This window comes from Ylistrum balloti, unplaced genomic scaffold (genome assembly GCF_031769215.1).
Source record: "Ylistrum balloti isolate Yb309-2 unplaced genomic scaffold, AGI_CSIRO_Ybal_v1 Utg370882, whole genome shotgun sequence".
Lineage (NCBI taxonomy): Eukaryota > Metazoa > Mollusca > Bivalvia > Pectinida > Pectinidae > Ylistrum > Ylistrum balloti.
Genome location: NW_026782502.1, coordinates 480,392 through 497,575, shown reverse-complemented (window position 1 = coordinate 497,575; position 17,184 = coordinate 480,392). Strand labels below are relative to the sequence as shown.

Below are 17,184 nucleotides of genomic sequence, written 5' to 3'. Positions count from 1 at the left end.
TGACTGAAGACGACTTTTTTCTCTTGATTATGTTATATCTTTTTTCTTCATTTCGTTCAATATTTTTTTGAAAAAAGACGAAAAACAAAGTTCTTATATTCTTTATACCCGTTGATTTTATATAAAAAAAAATTAGGAAAATATTTTTTAAAAATCAATCACAGATGATTTAATATCGATTTTCCTTCTTGATACAGTAAACATTTGATATTCACTGAAAGTTCGAAAGTACATTTTCATACCTTTTCCAGCAAGCGCTTTAGTTCATTTTCATTATCGGAAACGGTGAAAGGAATTGTTATAATGGACTAGACTGGCAAAGTGTTAAAGTATATCCAATACTTGGAATTAACGGAAACGCCATCATGACATGTTCTAGACTGGCAATTTGACAATAGGGTGCAATTTCTTACTGGGCCAACTATGTCAATGACCGGAGTAAACTCACTCGGAAAAGCGAAGCATCTGTCGAAAGTGGCAGAGTGCTTCGTTTCATAACGATGAGATGCGAGTGGTATCAGCATGCATGCAAGCATCAATGAAAGACACCTCATACAGTGTTCAGATGAGTTATTAGTATTTTCTCAAATTCACGATTTACGCTGTTTTATTTATAGTTCGCAAAAACTATATATCAGATAAATATTGGTGTTTTATGTAACTTCTTTCACATCTGACTTAGAATTCAGACTGGCAGATGTGATTTCTTTATCGCCTTCTGGAACTCTATACATTTATTCACCGATACATGTTATCAGGTCATTAATCTGCTGATCAGTACTACATAAATATACAATAGTTCCTGTAGGCAGAAAAACATATTTATATCGGTTCAATAGTAATTGGTCAGTGTGTTTTGACAAATATTTTTCATCACCAGTTTTTTTTTGACACACAGAACTTTTGATAAAAACTGTATAACCAGATTTGATTTTTATAATTAGTTCAATATTTCCCCTTGTAGATCTTCCTTGATGATGAAGACAATGGTGCAGTTAAGGCAACATCACGTCAATGCCCGATTGGGGAATATAAATGCCATCATGTAGCAGCTGCATTGGGTAAGCATATGATTAAAAGAATAGATAAGTTAATAAAGACTAAGTGGATTCAGTATGTTTGTACATTTATCGTATGTGACAAAAATGTAGATAATAATTAAAGTGGGATTTTTTTATTAATCTTTTTTTTTAATTTTTTATTTTAGCTACAAAAGTGGAAGTAAAACTGATGTAAAGTGAAGTTGGATGAAACACCCCAAGTCAGCACCTCCAAAAACTACACTGTAATTAGCTACATGGTCATGTTTTTTTTGTTTTGTTTTTTTTAATCAGTTCGGTTTTGAAGTTCATATGTGATATGTTTAGAGTTTATACATGTCATTCCTTAATTAAAGTGCAATTTAACTAATGTAGATATTTTTTGAAAGAATTGATTTCAAAGATAAGTGTAACTTATATCATTAGAGCATACTTGATAAAGGTTATGTTGCAATATGCAGTTAAAATACTGCCATTGAAATGATGTTCACAATATACCAATTTTGCTTCAATATTGCTGTTCACATAAGTTTAAGGATTTTTTTTTTCTGTTACGTGGGTGGGGTTGGGGGGTTAACATTGAGTGTTAATCTCATGTATACATGTGAAATCTTTTTACCATACACCACGAAGGCAATATTTGGGAAAGACATTGAAACACATCTTTTGCAAGCTTTTTAATGCTTTCATTAATTATGTTTATATATAAGTATTTTATTGCAGCTTTACATTGGATTCTGGCTGATGACACAGGGATTCAGGAAGTACCAGTGCCCCTAATGGATGACTGCCTGATGAACCCTAACTACCTCTCAGCTAAGGACACCAAAACATGGTTGAGTCAACACTTGGTTGTATCGCAGAAAAAGGTGAAAGAGACAGCCTATGCCACCATTGGCCAAAGAGAAAATCCCCTTTGGGCAGCAGTCAGGAAACTGCGCTTTACTGCATCCAATTTTGGACAAATTCTTGTTGCAGCAAATTGAAATAGGTAGAACAATTTACTATATAGATATATTTTTATTCTTTTCTGAATGATTCGTGTTGTATGAAAGTAACTAACTGAAAGGTTAATCATGTAAAATGTTGTGTCATTATCATGTTCAATGAATAAGAGTTTTAAGACATTTTTCAGAAGAATCACTACTAGCATTTATTTCACACAGTTTGCAGCTATGCCTGTTTTAATGTATATTATTAATGGGGTGTAGCTCATGAAAAAAAATGGGATTGAAGAATATTGTAAGAAAGGAGGAGTAACTGTGGTGCAGACAGGCAAGTTTAAAACCAATGTGTATGCAGTTTGTAATTTGTAATCTAATTCTTTGGCTGACATTATTAAATGTATCAAGTCTGTCATATTTTGATTAAAAGTTATCAACCTTGGCCTCTGTTTTGGAGTATTGATCAGTACACATGAAAAAGTCTTACTTACACTTTAAACTTAACTGTCAGTACGTAGAAGGTTTCATTTTGAAATATTTTTTTTATTAACCACAATATTTGCTAGGCATAAAATTGTACCTGAATTAGTAATTTGATCATGCTTTTCTTATATACAGGTATATGGCTGCATGAGTCTGGGGTACTTAGTGCATCATCTGATGGATTTGTACGAGGAGAGTTTAAGAACGATGGGAGTATCCATCATCAGTGTAGAAACCACTTAACGTCATCACCATAGTTGAGGTGAAATGCCCATACACAGCCAGAGACAAGACAATATTAGAGGCGTGTGAATCTATCAAACAGCTTTTCCTAGGTAAGAAGTAACTAAGAACTTCTTTAAAAGCTCTGTAACTTTGCTAACAGTCAGACTAAATTGTTCATTTTAAGGAGATATTCAGACGGAAACCACTTAAAAGATGTGTATCAGATTGACATGTTAAATTTCTGTCAAGTTACAGATATATGACTCCCTTTTGCCGAGATAATTTATGTTCTAAAGACGACTACCCGGTACTCGAAACTTTCTCAGCGGTTTTCGACTGTTTCTAACAAAAGTTTATATTGATTTGATTCATAGGCTGTATATATTAGCCTGTATATGACCATGCATATGTGGTACATAATGGAAATTACTCAGATCAGTGTTTTTATCATTCCAATATTTGTTATTTAGTTTTAAGTCCAATATGTGTACTGTTTCAGAAATGTCAGATGATGGAAAGATTGTGCTAAAACAGTCACATGACTACTGGCACCAGATACAGGGCCAGCTGTACCTGACAGGGACTCAGTGTTGTAACCTTGCTGTCTGGACAACAAAAGACTTTCAGGTGATAAGGATAACAAAAGATCAACTGTGGACACCAACTATTTCTGTTCTGATTGATTTTTATTTCAACACGTTCTTGCCATCACTGTAATTAAAACAGTTAAATTTTAAAAAATGTCAGATTGTACTACAACTCTATTTGCAACATATTTTTACATCCATAGATAGATCTAAACAAATTCTTTACATCTACAGATAAATGTACATAATGTACATCTACAGATCAACAGATAAATGATCAGTAAGATAAGATGTTCCAGTGAAAGTGTTATGAAACAATAAATAGTTATTATTTCGAGAGTACAAGAAATTATTGAATGATTGTCATGACTTACTGTATATGTCTTAACATATGTATAAATACATGTACACGTATAAAGTACCATATGGTCTCAAACTCATGTGTGAAGTTAAATTTGATTGCCTTCTTTATTTCATGAGAAAACAGTTTTAAGTGAATTCTTTTTATGCTTAATGCTTAAAGAACAGCAAGCAAAAACCTTAAGCCACCGATAACCCATCACTAATGCTGGTATGGAAATAATAGCTTGCATGTCCTTTTAATAGCTGAGCTCAAGATTTACAGCTGAGAAAATAGTAGAATGTGCATGAAATATTAAATTATAAATAGATAAACAGACAGATCTACACCCGACATTTCAAGACTGGACAATTTCATATTTATCTGGAATTTCTTTTAACAATGGAGCCTGAACATTGACAAGACAGCAGCAAACTTGAAAAGTTTTGTTGATAAATGCCTGTATTGTGCTGGTATGTGATTTAAAATCTCAAAATTCTTTATTCTTTCATTTGCTCGCTCAACGTGGATCCTACTTCTTCCAATCTTAAAACAAAGTTCTGTCTCCTCTTTGGTAAAATGACCTTTGTTTGACAGGAAAGGAGGGATATTTAATGAAACACCAGCATGTAGTTTTTCAAAAATATTGAAACCCATATCAGCCAGTATCATGTCCCCGGTTTTAGTTGATCAAGTAACTTGGAATGTTCTATAATGGCTGCATCAGAAGTTGATCCAGGGTACAAATCAGATTAATATACCAATGCTGCTTTTGGAGCTACACGTTACAGGTTTGACAGTATGCCTACTTTTATAGTTACTATAGGAAAGAGATTGACAATTCATGTCTGATGGAACATCTTGAATAACTTCTGTAGCATCCATTGCTATTCTGGCAGAACTAAAGTCTTTAAAATACTTTGGCATAGACTCCTTACATTTTAACTGACTAGGTATACTTTCAAGACACTATCATATAAAATTTCATGTAGAGCAGAAATGTAAGTATTGATGATATTTGAAACAGTTGCACGGCTTGTGTTAAATCTCTCTGCTAAATCTAAATCCCTACCGTTGAGCCTTAATTTCATGAGAGTCATTAATTGCTGGTCTTCCATGCTAAAGCAATTGACTGTCCATCCTGCATAGTAGTTAAATGGTGACATTCTTCTCAGTAAGTCAGCTAACACATTAGATACATCAGCTTGAAGTGAAGTGTACAGAAACATCTATCAATATAAATAAAAAGAGTACCGCAAAGCAGAACAAAATATGCCAGTGAATATCCAAAACAAAGAAGATAATTCAAGAATTACAGTCCCCCACCCGGCGTACTTTTATGGATGTCAAAGGTCGAAGTCAAGGTTACAGTGACCTACTTTTGAGAAGACCATATTCTTCCAAACAAGTAAGATTTTAGAGAATTGGCTAAATTTCCTCTTAAGGGCTCAGACACTTCTTTATACAAAATTTGATCTCCTTTAGCCAAGGATTTTGGTGGAAATTGATTTTGTGGTTCAAGAGAAGAAGGGATTTATAGGATAAAATGGCAGATGATGGATGCTGTGGTATCCCATAAGGTAACTTGGCCAATATCCAAATATTTCAAATGGTAGATATGTGCTGCGTATACTATAGTACTAACATATTATGGAAACCAAAAGCGAAATAATGTCTTTCATGTTGCTAAGTAACAAAACATTATGCTTTAAAATACTAAAAATTCACCTTAGGTATGGAGGAATCGAGCATAAAATAATTATTTAAAGGCTAACCTTATCTGTGTCATGAATGATGTCCTGTATTTTCATTCTTGGTTTTCTCAGCTTAAGCATTTCTACTTCTTTTTCTATGGAAGCAATCTCCTCTTCCAAGTCTCGAACTTTGAAAAAAAAAAAATCATTGGCTTAATATACTTGGTACATATAAATTGGCACTAAAAACTCCATTCTTTGCTACTCATCTAAAATAAAAGTTTAGTTTGACTTGAAAGCATTATAATTCATAAATACCCGATTTCACTTTTACTGTCTGTACTTCTGTAGCTGTGATCTAGTGTTGCTAATTCCTTTGTAACAGATTTGTCGCTGTCGAACATCACCTCATTATCCAATTCAACTTTTGGGCTTTTTCGTCTGTAGGAAAAATCAATTATTAATGTGAGGGGCAATATTTACATAATTATCATATCGCTATAGTATAAGCCATGAGCGAAAAGGTAACAACAGGTTGTAAGCAACAGACAACTTTAAATAATGTATTTATCCTGCAATAAGCTAAGGGGCCAGTGTTTGATATTGGATCAATAATTGGGAGCGGGCTTATTTCAGGGATATAGTTTATATAGGACATAGAATTTGAAATTTTTGAAAACTATGAAAAAGGCATGGGTGGGCTTATTACCAGGCATGGCCTTATTGCCGGATAAATATGGTATTTAAACATCTCTTGTGCGTTTTCAGTGGTTTTGATATATATTAACTGACTTATGCCATTAAATAATGTCATGCACTCTCTTTCATGATGTTACAATGTGAAGTGTTAAAAAAAAGCTATTTCAGGAATATTGATATTTTTTTCTATGACACGTCAGTGAAGCTACATCATACAACTGTTTTGTCTTTCTAGTACAAGTCAGTGATGCTACATCATACAGTTGTTTCGTCCTTCTAGGACTCGTCATTAATCCTACATCATACAGCTGTTTCGTCCTTCTAGGACTCGTCATTAATGCTACATCATACAGATGTTTCGTCCTTCTAGGACTCGTCATTAATGCTACATCATACAGATGTTTTGTCTTTCTAGTACAAGTCAGTGAAGCTACATCATACAACTGTTTTGTCTTTCTAGTACAAGTCAGTGATGCTACATCATACAACTGTGTTGTCTTTCTAGTACAAGTCAGTGATGCTACATCATACAGTTGTTTCGTCCTTCTAGGACTCGTCATTAATGCTACATCATACAACTGTTTTGTCTTTCTAGTACAAGTCAGTGAAGCTACATCATACAACTGTTTTGTCTTTCTAGTACAAGTCAGTGATGCTACATCATACAGTTGTTTCGTCCTTCTAGGACTCGTCATTAATCCTACATCATACAGCTGTTTCGTCCTTCTAGGACTCGTCATTAATGCTACATCATACAACTGTTTTGTCTTTCTAGTACAAGTCAGTGAAGCTACATCATACAACTGTTTTGTCTTTCTAGTACAAGTCAGTGATGCTACATCATACAGTTGTTTCGTCCTTCTAGGACTCGTCATTAATGCTACATCATACAGATGTTTCGTCCTTCTAGGACTCGTCATTAATGCTACATCATACAACTGTTTTGTCTTTCTAGTACAAGTCAGTGAAGCTACATCATACAACTGTTTTGTCTTTCTAGTACAAGTCAGTGATGCTACATCATACAGTTGTTTCGTCCTTCTAGGACTCGTCATTAATCCTACATCATACAGCTGTTTCGTCCTTCTAGGACTCGTCATTAATGCTACATCATACAGATGTTTCGTCCTTCTAGGACTCGTCATTAATGCTACATCATACAGATGTTTCGTCCTTCTAGGACTCTTCATTGATGCTTAGTGTCTAAACGTTAAACATAGAAGGCGACTGAGGAAAATTCAAAGTGATCAAAAGAAAAGTCAACATCTAGACGAAAAGGTCCACTAGTATCATAATTCAAATGATTTTTTTTATTTCCCTATATCTGTAAATTTTAGCAGAAAGTCAAGCATATTCTAAACCATTCCACATTTCGAAAGAATCAAAACGAGGAAATAGGTTATGGTAAACCTCATATACTAACTGTCAGTAATGTCTATCACCTGTAATTTAGAAGATTGTACAAAAGTCACGTGATCATTTTGTAGTGTTTATTCATCATCACGTTAATTTTTTTCCATCACGACAATACCCCTCCTCCATAAAACATAACTGTTTTGTTGATCCAAAGGTTCGTCTACCGCCGTAGATTCCAAACAGTGACTCTGAGTGTTCAACTTAGAGATAACGCTATAATGCCTCCTGGGCAGATTAGGTGACGTCACAACCTCTCCATCCTGACCTTTGTACACTTTTCTAACACTTGTAATGATATAGTTTGTTCGGATGTTTTTTTTATCATTTTGAAGCTGACTATTCCTGAGAGTAAACAGGTATGTGAAACAGACAGAGTTATGAAAATCAGTTAATATCAACATATAGTAGAAATTACAAAAATACCCGGAATCAGTAAAATTATGAACTTTTTATTTTGTGAAATTTTATCTTTCTAGTGTGACCATAATTTCCAGTTTTAGAGGTTGAACTAACTTACATAGACGCACAATGTAATGTCCTGGATTGTGTTTTTTCCCCCTAAATAGTAATTAACGACGAAAACTTTTTCAACATGCATAATAGTTGAATAAGTTCATAGTTTAAAATATTGTTTTGGAAAGAAATTTATTCCAAGAGATGAGTTTCACTTCCCATTACAACTTGGCTCTTGGGACAGAATTTATATTCAAGCCTCCATAGATTTCCGACCAAAACTTGAATTCAGTATGGTATGACGATAATATTTGCCACAGAAATACCATTGTTATGATTCAATTTCTCTACAGAATTACCAACATTTCAGCAGAAAGTAAAAAAAATGAATAGATGAGGTGAAATGTAGTACCTCTGTCTGGACCCCTCGTTATAGTAATTACCGACGGAAATTTTCATCATGCACAATGATAGATGATATATAGATGACCATACAGCTACATGTAGTCCCTATTATATTTATTTATTGTATTTAACCATCATGATATGGCAATTATGGACAGCATAAATGACAGAGAAATATATATGTTTGACTGTAACATTCTGTCATTTATAATGACCGGATGATCTTTCACGACCATACATACCATGTCAAGTCATGTGTCCTATGCTTTTGCTTATTAATATTAATATTTTCTATACACATGTGAATTAAACCATCTTCCGTTGTCGATCCGGCAAGTAAAACAGCCATCTTGACGACGAAATGTCACCGTCCCGGTTTCCATGGAAATGTAAATAAATAAAAAAAATTCCATGTGTCCATTGTAGTTAATAATCAATAATTTTCTTCAGTATGTGTTTCAAAGAACGTTTTCTCGCGGACCACATCGGTAAATATAACATCTGGTAATTGTCTTTTTTTTATTCATTGAACCGTGCCTTGTTTTTCCATCAATTAAATATATGTGTAATGTGAAAGTACGTGTTCCTTGTACAGTGTCAACATTTGCGCTGCCACACTATTTGTTCGCTGCTAATGTTAGTATTTTAATCCTGTGAAATATTTTACGAGGCAGTTTAACAATGTTGTCTAATTTAACTCGCCTTTCCTTTGATAATTGACAGCTATACTCCACACTGGCTTAGCATAGCGAGGCCGGCACTAAGTAACTATGGACGCCGCACAAAGCGCGTACGTTACCCTCAAGACCTCATCGGAAACCTGTCAAAGCGGGAACGACTTGGGAAGCAACACTGTGGGATGTACTATTGAAAATAAAGTCCGAGAGTGGTTCAAAACGACTGGTATTAAAGATTCTACGCCGAACAGAATACATCATAACGGAAATGCTGATATCATCTCAACTTCAAATGGGTTATTGAGATGTTTGAAAGAGACGAAAGAGGAGAAAACCGAACATGATGCGAATCACTTTACTGCTATCGATAGAACACGAGGATCTAGAATTTGTGACATGTCAGGTCAAAGTTCAAACTTATCGAGTAACGTCTACTCGGACTGTACTTTTAGCAGTGCCGGTTTGACAGTAATGGATCGAGTGAAAGCCATACAGGAAGGATATTCTATCATATCCGAGTCGGATGAAGCGGAAGTTGCTAGCTCAATACCGGAAGGAACGAAAACTGATACGGAAATTTTGACCAAGGGAATCGAACCGTTCAGAGTAAGAAGGAAAACGTTTGCTGTGCTAGATAACCTCCCTTTCGACATTAAGGAAACTGTAGACGATGAGGACAAATGTCCAAGAATGACATTGAGAAGAAACTCGGTGATGTGCTTCAACAGAAAAAAGGAAAGTCGGGACTCAGTGGAGTCCATTGACTCACGGAGGACATCTATTGTTAGCAGTAGGAAAGGTTCTTCGGAAAGAAAGCCAGTAGGACCTTCGCTTCGTCGTGCGAGCTTCGCGGTACCTCAGTTTCTGAGGCGAGAAAATAGCTTTTCAGAATGTCAATTCTACCGGCGTACAAGTCATGATGTCACAATACCAGAAACGACAAAAGATAGGAATGGAATCTTAACAGTTCTGAAAGACACATCATCGCAGTGGAAGAAAGTCAAGATCAAACTAGACCTGCCTGTTCAAGAAGTTCGGAACGGTTCCAAAGCCGTTAGATTTACATATCTTGAGGACGTACAGACAGCTCTACAGATACTTCTGGGCACGCGTGAAACAGTTGCGATCCTGAAATCAAGAAACCAGCCGGATATTCTTACGTCATCCGACGAATATGGGAAGGGTGCCGAAAAATCCAAAGGTAAGTCGTATAATAATCCAATCTAGCTGAAAACATGTATAGTAAATAAGTCCAAGGACAGTTATTTTGTACTGTGTATTTACGTAAACCGCTTGCATCCTCAGCGCACATTAGTAATTTATATATTTTACCTATATTCTAACACCAAGGAAACAGAGGAAAGATCATTCACGGAAAGTTGTGTATAAATGTAAACAATGAACCAATGAAAACAATGAAGAATGTCATGTGATATTGTGAAACTGTTCACATAGCATCCTTACCCCGAACACTAGACTAGTAGTACAAAGCGTGCGCACTAATTAAATTCAAAACGAGGCCGCGTGACAAATTAAGCATAGCTAGATTTGACGAAAATACGAAACTATCTGAAATTCAATTCAATATAGCTACCACGTCAACATAATTTTATAATTATCATGTATCAGTTTAGAAAATAAAAATGTTAAAAATACAAGTTTAGTATATATACAGTGAAATGGCGGTGATATATGTCAGTAATATTTCTTATCGGTGTAGTCATGGGGTGCTTCATTTAAGTGCCGACATACCTATACATGGGTTTCTTGTATAAATTTTCTAAGTGTGAATCTAGTTTGTTGGTTCAGTAAAATGACGGTATGAGGAAGTTAAAAATAAAGAAAACCTTTATCAAACTCGGGTAATTATATGTACGATAATTTTATCTGAGGAAAAATTAATGAATGAAACTAGACAGAAAGACAGAAATCACTTAATTTTATGACGTCACGGGTATTAGTCATCGCCGGTGAAAAGGAATGTCACATCTATTATGGCACTGACTTGTAACTAATCAACGCATATGATAACGTGACATTTTATAGAACTATCCAATGACGTTATTTCACACTTTGGCCTAGAACAATGACGTCACTTCCCGTACCTCAGTGATAGGCCGAGATGATAAATAGTCTCGGAACAGATAAACTCTCCCCCGCCGTCTTAAAATACCGTATCTAAACAATTTTCACAGCGGTTTTATCGATTGAGTGTAATCGGAACTCACTTATCGAAATATTGTAGACCTTAGTTATAAGTGATCTAACGTTGTAGATACGTGTAGTTAAATAAAACACACACACGTGTGTTACCTAAAATATGAGTTTCATTTTACAGCATATATGTGTTATACATGTCTGTTTACAGTAATACCTTTAAAAACTTTAAAAGGATAAACACATACATATTTCAAACTCAGTACAAAGCAAATAATAAAACTGTGTCTTATTGTACCATTTTCGGCCTCCATCGACTGTCAGCTTACCGCTATAACATATACTGACAGAGTGAAACAAAGGGCAGTAACTCTGTGAGACCACCTGATAATGTTCGTCACTAGTTACCACTCGTTATAAGACACGGATTCCATTTTTCTGACCAGGAATGTGAACATCTACCAGAGAATTAGAACCGTCCTGTCTGCTTAATCATTTTCCACTTTAGGATTGACATTGAAGAATATTTGTTGTAAGGAAGTCATAACTGCCTTGGTGTCTACAGATACATCACTATAGATCGAGATAGAAGAGCAGCGTAAATCTACTGTTACCCATGTTGTAAGGAGCAAATAAAGCGAACATCTCACGAAGGTTATTTCATCTCTGTCTTTTTGACAGATTTAAAGTCATCGCAACAGCCAGATCATATAGAACAGGCGTAAGCAGGGAGTACCATAATGGAAAATATGGCAGGAAGCGAAACAAACAAACAAACAAACAAACAAACAAACCAACAAAAAGCAAAAAACAAAAAACAAAACAAAACAAAACGAAACAAAAACAAAACAAAAAACAAAACAGAAGAAGAAGAAAATTATAGGCAATTGATTTATTTGAAACGTCATTCTAAGAATGATCATGATTAGGGCTGGGGACAGGATTGGTGGACACATCTTCGCATACACTATTAGTATACCTGCTACCTACAGTGAGAACGTGATATCAATCATATGTATTGACAAATGAAATAGAAGGCACTTACCCCTCCGAAACATCTGGTCTTATTCTCCTTGTACTTTTTAAATCATGTTTTCAAAAGGAGGGTAAGATGAGATGATAGGATAGAAAGAAAAGAAGAGAAAAGAGATACTATGGATTTTATATCAATTCTATATCGATTATATAAAATGGATCGCAACATTGATTGATTTAAACATATTTTATTGTCAACAAAAGACAAATGGATAAGAGACAAGTTCTTACGACTTATAAACTCTTCTCCACAAATACAGTACAGATAATATATTACAACACGTGACATATATTCGTACAATAAACATAAAAATACAGAATTATAGATTTCATGTTTAAATCAGTTTGTGGATCCATAATGCTGTAAAATCAGGAGTTGATGAGAGAGGGAGAGAGAGAGAGAGAGAGAGAGAGAGAGAGAGAGAGAGAGAGAGAGAGAGAGAGAGAGAGAGAGAGAGATTCATGTACGACTGCATTAGTAAAGATTCAGGTAGCATCAAATCGTTTGGACTGTTGGATATATGTTTGAACTGCTTTTACTATTTCGCAATTAGTTTGATATGAATAAGAGTTAAGATCACCCCATAATAAGGTTTCTACGTTAAAATCACGTCTAGGTCATATAAAGTAGCAAACAATATACGTCTACAATTAGAAAATAAAGGGCACGAAAGAAAATAGTGACTTGCATCTTCAACGACAACTCCACAAGAGCAATTTGGAGATTGACAAATTCCCACTCTAAATAAATCTGAGCGTAATCCACTACAGTTGTTCCTTATTCGACAATGTATAACAGAAAGGAAACGGTTACCAGAGTATAGATAATCTGGAACAGAAAAGTTAACGGGAGAAAGTTTAAATCTGAAGGTATTTAAAGACGGAGAGGCTTTGACAGAATTATCTACTTTATTCCACAAATTTATAGACGACGGCACAAAAGATTTTTCTCAACATTGATTGAGAATGAAACATATTCTCAGGTCCCTGTGACTGTGTTTTGTGCATGCTGCAATATATATATATACACACATATAACTCGGGATACATCCAATTACCAATTGGGGTGATGATGATGACGATGATGATGATGATGACGGTTTTGCGTCTCCGTCGCCGGGCAGAGTCAAATCGACGTACGTCGATTCTCTGGCGACGTAAATGGGGTGACTGTATAGCTTACATATACCGACAGTGTGTGTACACAAGGATTAAACAAGAAGATAACTGGCGCTTGTGTTTACCTGTGTAGTTATTTATCTCTATAGTTCAGGCACCAAGCTGTGCTAAATGATGCCACTTCACACTTGTCTCTCAGATCAAATACAATTTTTACGACAGTTTTGTTGCTTCCTACGTTGAAGGTATAAATGCCATGTACTATAAATAATTATTTAATTTTAATGTGTAATAGAATATTCTGTTCAAGTGTAAGTTTGCGGACGATTGGTTTTATATTGTGTAAAGTACTATCAGCATCTAGGTTCAATTAGCGATGTAATTACGTTAGTTAAGTATGTTTTGGAGTCTTTTCTTGGAAGACAGCGATATATTCCTGTAGGCCTCCAGCAGGAAACCCAAACCCTGACAGCAGGAAGAGGCACCTATTAAGTTTTAAGTTATCAGATTTATATCAATATTACGAAATTTATTGAACTATGGATAAAGTGCACCTCCAAATCTAGATTATCAATGAGGATTTTCTTCATCCTTTTCATAGGCTTCAAAAGCTAAGTCCATAGTATCACTGACGAGTCCTGGAAGAACGCAACAGCTGTATGATCAGAGTCATATATAACATATACATGTGTTATATATGTCTCTGGTATGATGATGACACTACTGTTACTTTACCATCAATCATAGTATAAATTAGTCGAATAACATTCAAGTAGGCCAAAAAAACGAAACGATATAACCTGACTTCTGCTGGAAAACTAATGGCTGCCGGAGTGGGACAGAACGCGCGCTTCCACTTGTGACGTCACTACTGAAGAGCTCTGTTACAGTGCCATTCGATGATCTCGTTCAGGTGTGTTTTTAGCGTTTTCGACAATAACTTTGGAACGCGTGGATCGTTTTCGGCGATTTTTGCGGTAAATGAACGAGCAAAGGCTATTTGATTTAATGACACATATATGACAAAGCATTCAGGTTCCTCTTTAAGACTGGTATATGTCTCGGCAAGGAGGCAGAACCCAAGTTTTCCTTACAGTGGCGAACACTCAACTGAAGTCGAGAATATGCATTGGCATTTAAAGTTACGATAAACGATATTTCAAGTGAATTTAAAAAAATTACGGTAAATACGTGGGTTATTATTTTTGCGTTTTTGAAATTAAGCATCTGGAACCAGTTGTTAAAGGCTGCTAAGAAATAACTAGTGGTAGTGAAATTTGAAATTGCAAATATTCTTTTTTTATTTCATAGGTAAAGGTTTGTTGAGACAGGTCAGGTTGATATGTTTTGGGTGTTAATTTTACATTAGACACCCATGTTTTTTTCGGTGGCAGCAATTTAATTTTTTTCACTAACTACTATTAGTTCTAACGTTTGAGCAACTGGGGCCTGGGCGTTATGAAAGGGTTTATTTTCCATTGACTTACCACATCTAATAAAAAAACCCACTTCATGTCTACAATAACTCGTGTGGCAGAATGAAATCTGTCTCCGGGCGCATCAGATAGATCTCTGTCGTTATCGGAGGAGGAGTCAGCTGATAGCATTATTGCGAATTTCTTGAGTATAAAGGAAGTGCATCATTATCATGTTAATTTCAATTGCGTACTCCATAAAAAAATCTTACTATGAGCCCGATTTGGCCCGTTGCATTTAACCATCATATGTAGTTGTACTTTCTGATATAGTGATGTCCGAGTTATTCCCCTTGTCTAGACCCTTCAACAGTGTAAGAAAAGAACAACTTATCAAAATGGCTGCTGGCGTCAACTTTTATTATTAATAGTGCGCACGAGCAACATCAGTACACACCATGGTGAGAAGTTTTCAATAAGGGGATGCAACTCTTATAAAACTAGACAACTTTCTTACAAATAGTATGTGACCACATGCAGCAATGTATGTTAGATATTGTTCAAAGATCGGACACGTATTTTCCTTTCGTAAATTCATATACGTCTTACATCCGTATATCCCTACACTATAATTCTGACAATCCGCAATCTTTCCATGATAAATAATAAAATCCTTCACCACTTACAGCAGAGACCTATATATCACGTGGTATATACGTCTCTGCTTACAGGCATGCTAATTTGTGTCATGGTTATTTTTTGTTTTGTTTTTTGTTTGTTTGAGCTTAACGTCATTGTTCCGGTTATAAAAAAAAAAAAAATGTGTCATGGTTGGATTTTTACTCTCTATTTGACGACATGACTAGGTCTCAACGTGTCAAAGTCTTCTCAACACGTCAAAGCGACACTGTGTTGTTTTAGCGTGTTTTGAGCGAGGCCCTCTCGCTCAGTCGCTGTGATTGTTAGCTAATTATCACCAGTTTAAATAACAAAAAAGTGGTCACCTGTGAACACTACTAAATCAAACCCTTAATAATTACACCTGGAGATTAAATGTAAGTACTGCTTTATCGTCGCACGTGTTGTTTTTTTTTTTGAAAAAAAGAGGGGGGGGAGGCTTAATTGCGAATACCCCCCTATCCCTGGCAAACTGGAAAAAGTGGTGGGGGGGGGGGGCTTATTTGTGGGAGGGGCTTATTTGCGGTGAAATACGGTACTCCCTGATCTTGCCAACCTGTCTTCAGTGTTCCGCCCCCTTATTCCCGGGTTCCCGCCCACCAGATATAGTGTCGGTTTTCTCTAAAGTTAGTACGATATCCGTGATCAAGTGAACCTTGGCATGTTCGCATGGAATTAACATATTTACGAAGGGGATGTAAAGAAAAATATTATTTTAATGTATTTCAATTACATGTAATGAAATCATTCACAGTGTCGTTACATACAGACGATACAACTTAGTGACATTACCAAGCATTGTTTCGAAGGTCAACAAAAGGCGGCAATAATGGATGACCACTAAACGTTTTCACAAATGTAATGCATTACACCGATATATGTAACAGCGGCCTATTTATATAGAACAAATTATTGTATTAAACGTGAAGAAAAACAAATTTGTTGTCTACACATGGTCAAATGCGACGGAATCTCGATCAAAACAGAATCTCTTGTTATCACATATAAATGACGGAAACAAACATTTATAGATGTGATTACCTTCGTGCAACAGAGAGTTATTCTGATACGCCAAGACGTGTTAATTTAACCAATTAAATCGTCTTCGACAACGCCGTTTAGCAATATCGATGATGAACCGCTTAGTCACGTGCCCACGTTCTAACATTTTATAGATCGCCAGCAGCAGATGGTCACGTAATTATGACGTCATTAGTAGACATTCACTTAAATACCGCTTAAGATGATCAGAGTGCTTTTACTATCAAACAAGAAGCATCGACAATATGTCAAGAGGAATCCCAGTCCTGGTGTTAGAGGGAAGGACATTCAACTCATGTAATGTATACTTATTTTATGATTATTTAACGCAAATATCGACATTTCACTGTTGGATGAGCCCGCCTTTATAACATCGTATTGTTTACCGTATCAGTGGCGGATTTCACATCTGTAATTCAACGAAACTGATTTCCGTATTCTTTTTGTAATAATATTCGTCTGTTTATTGTATATAGATAAAAGGAAATCTTCATTTTTGTGATTTGGATAAAAATGTAGATAATTTTTTTGAGGATAATACAAATCTTAATTATACTTTTCCAGCTAAGTGTGCCTTCCTAATCCTTCCCGAAACTTATGTCTCATCCCCAGTGTGTATCTTGTCCTCAGTGTACGTTATCTAGTCACTCTTTACAGACAGGTGGTCTCTATTCACAGGTTCCTTAGGCCACTCTGTCTCTTTAAGTATTATCTAACAACATGTAGTTGTTATCTGCAGGTATTCTTTAAAGGCAGCAGATGTCTAATAAAAGATA

At 35.5% G+C, this 17,184-nt stretch overlaps 1 protein-coding gene and 2 pseudogenes across 1 annotated transcript in view; 2 read left to right on the top strand and 1 right to left on the bottom strand.

Moving 5' to 3' along the window:
- Positions 1 to 505: 505 nt before the first annotated feature.
- On the top strand, positions 506 to 3,409 carry LOC132559271 (uncharacterized; annotated as a pseudogene).
- A 957-nt stretch (positions 3,410 to 4,366) lies between these two features.
- LOC132559269 (uncharacterized) lies at positions 4,367 to 6,029 on the bottom strand (annotated as a pseudogene).
- Positions 6,030 to 9,056: 3,027 nt separating this feature from the next.
- LOC132559268 (uncharacterized) overlaps positions 9,057 to 17,184 on the top strand; it is a 39,491-nt gene continuing 31,363 nt past the window's right edge. Inside the window, exon 1 of the mRNA XM_060223886.1 lies at positions 9,057 to 10,164. Coding sequence (XP_060079869.1) covers positions 9,057 to 10,164 — 1,108 coding nt within the window. The remainder of the gene's footprint in view (positions 10,165 to 17,184) is intronic.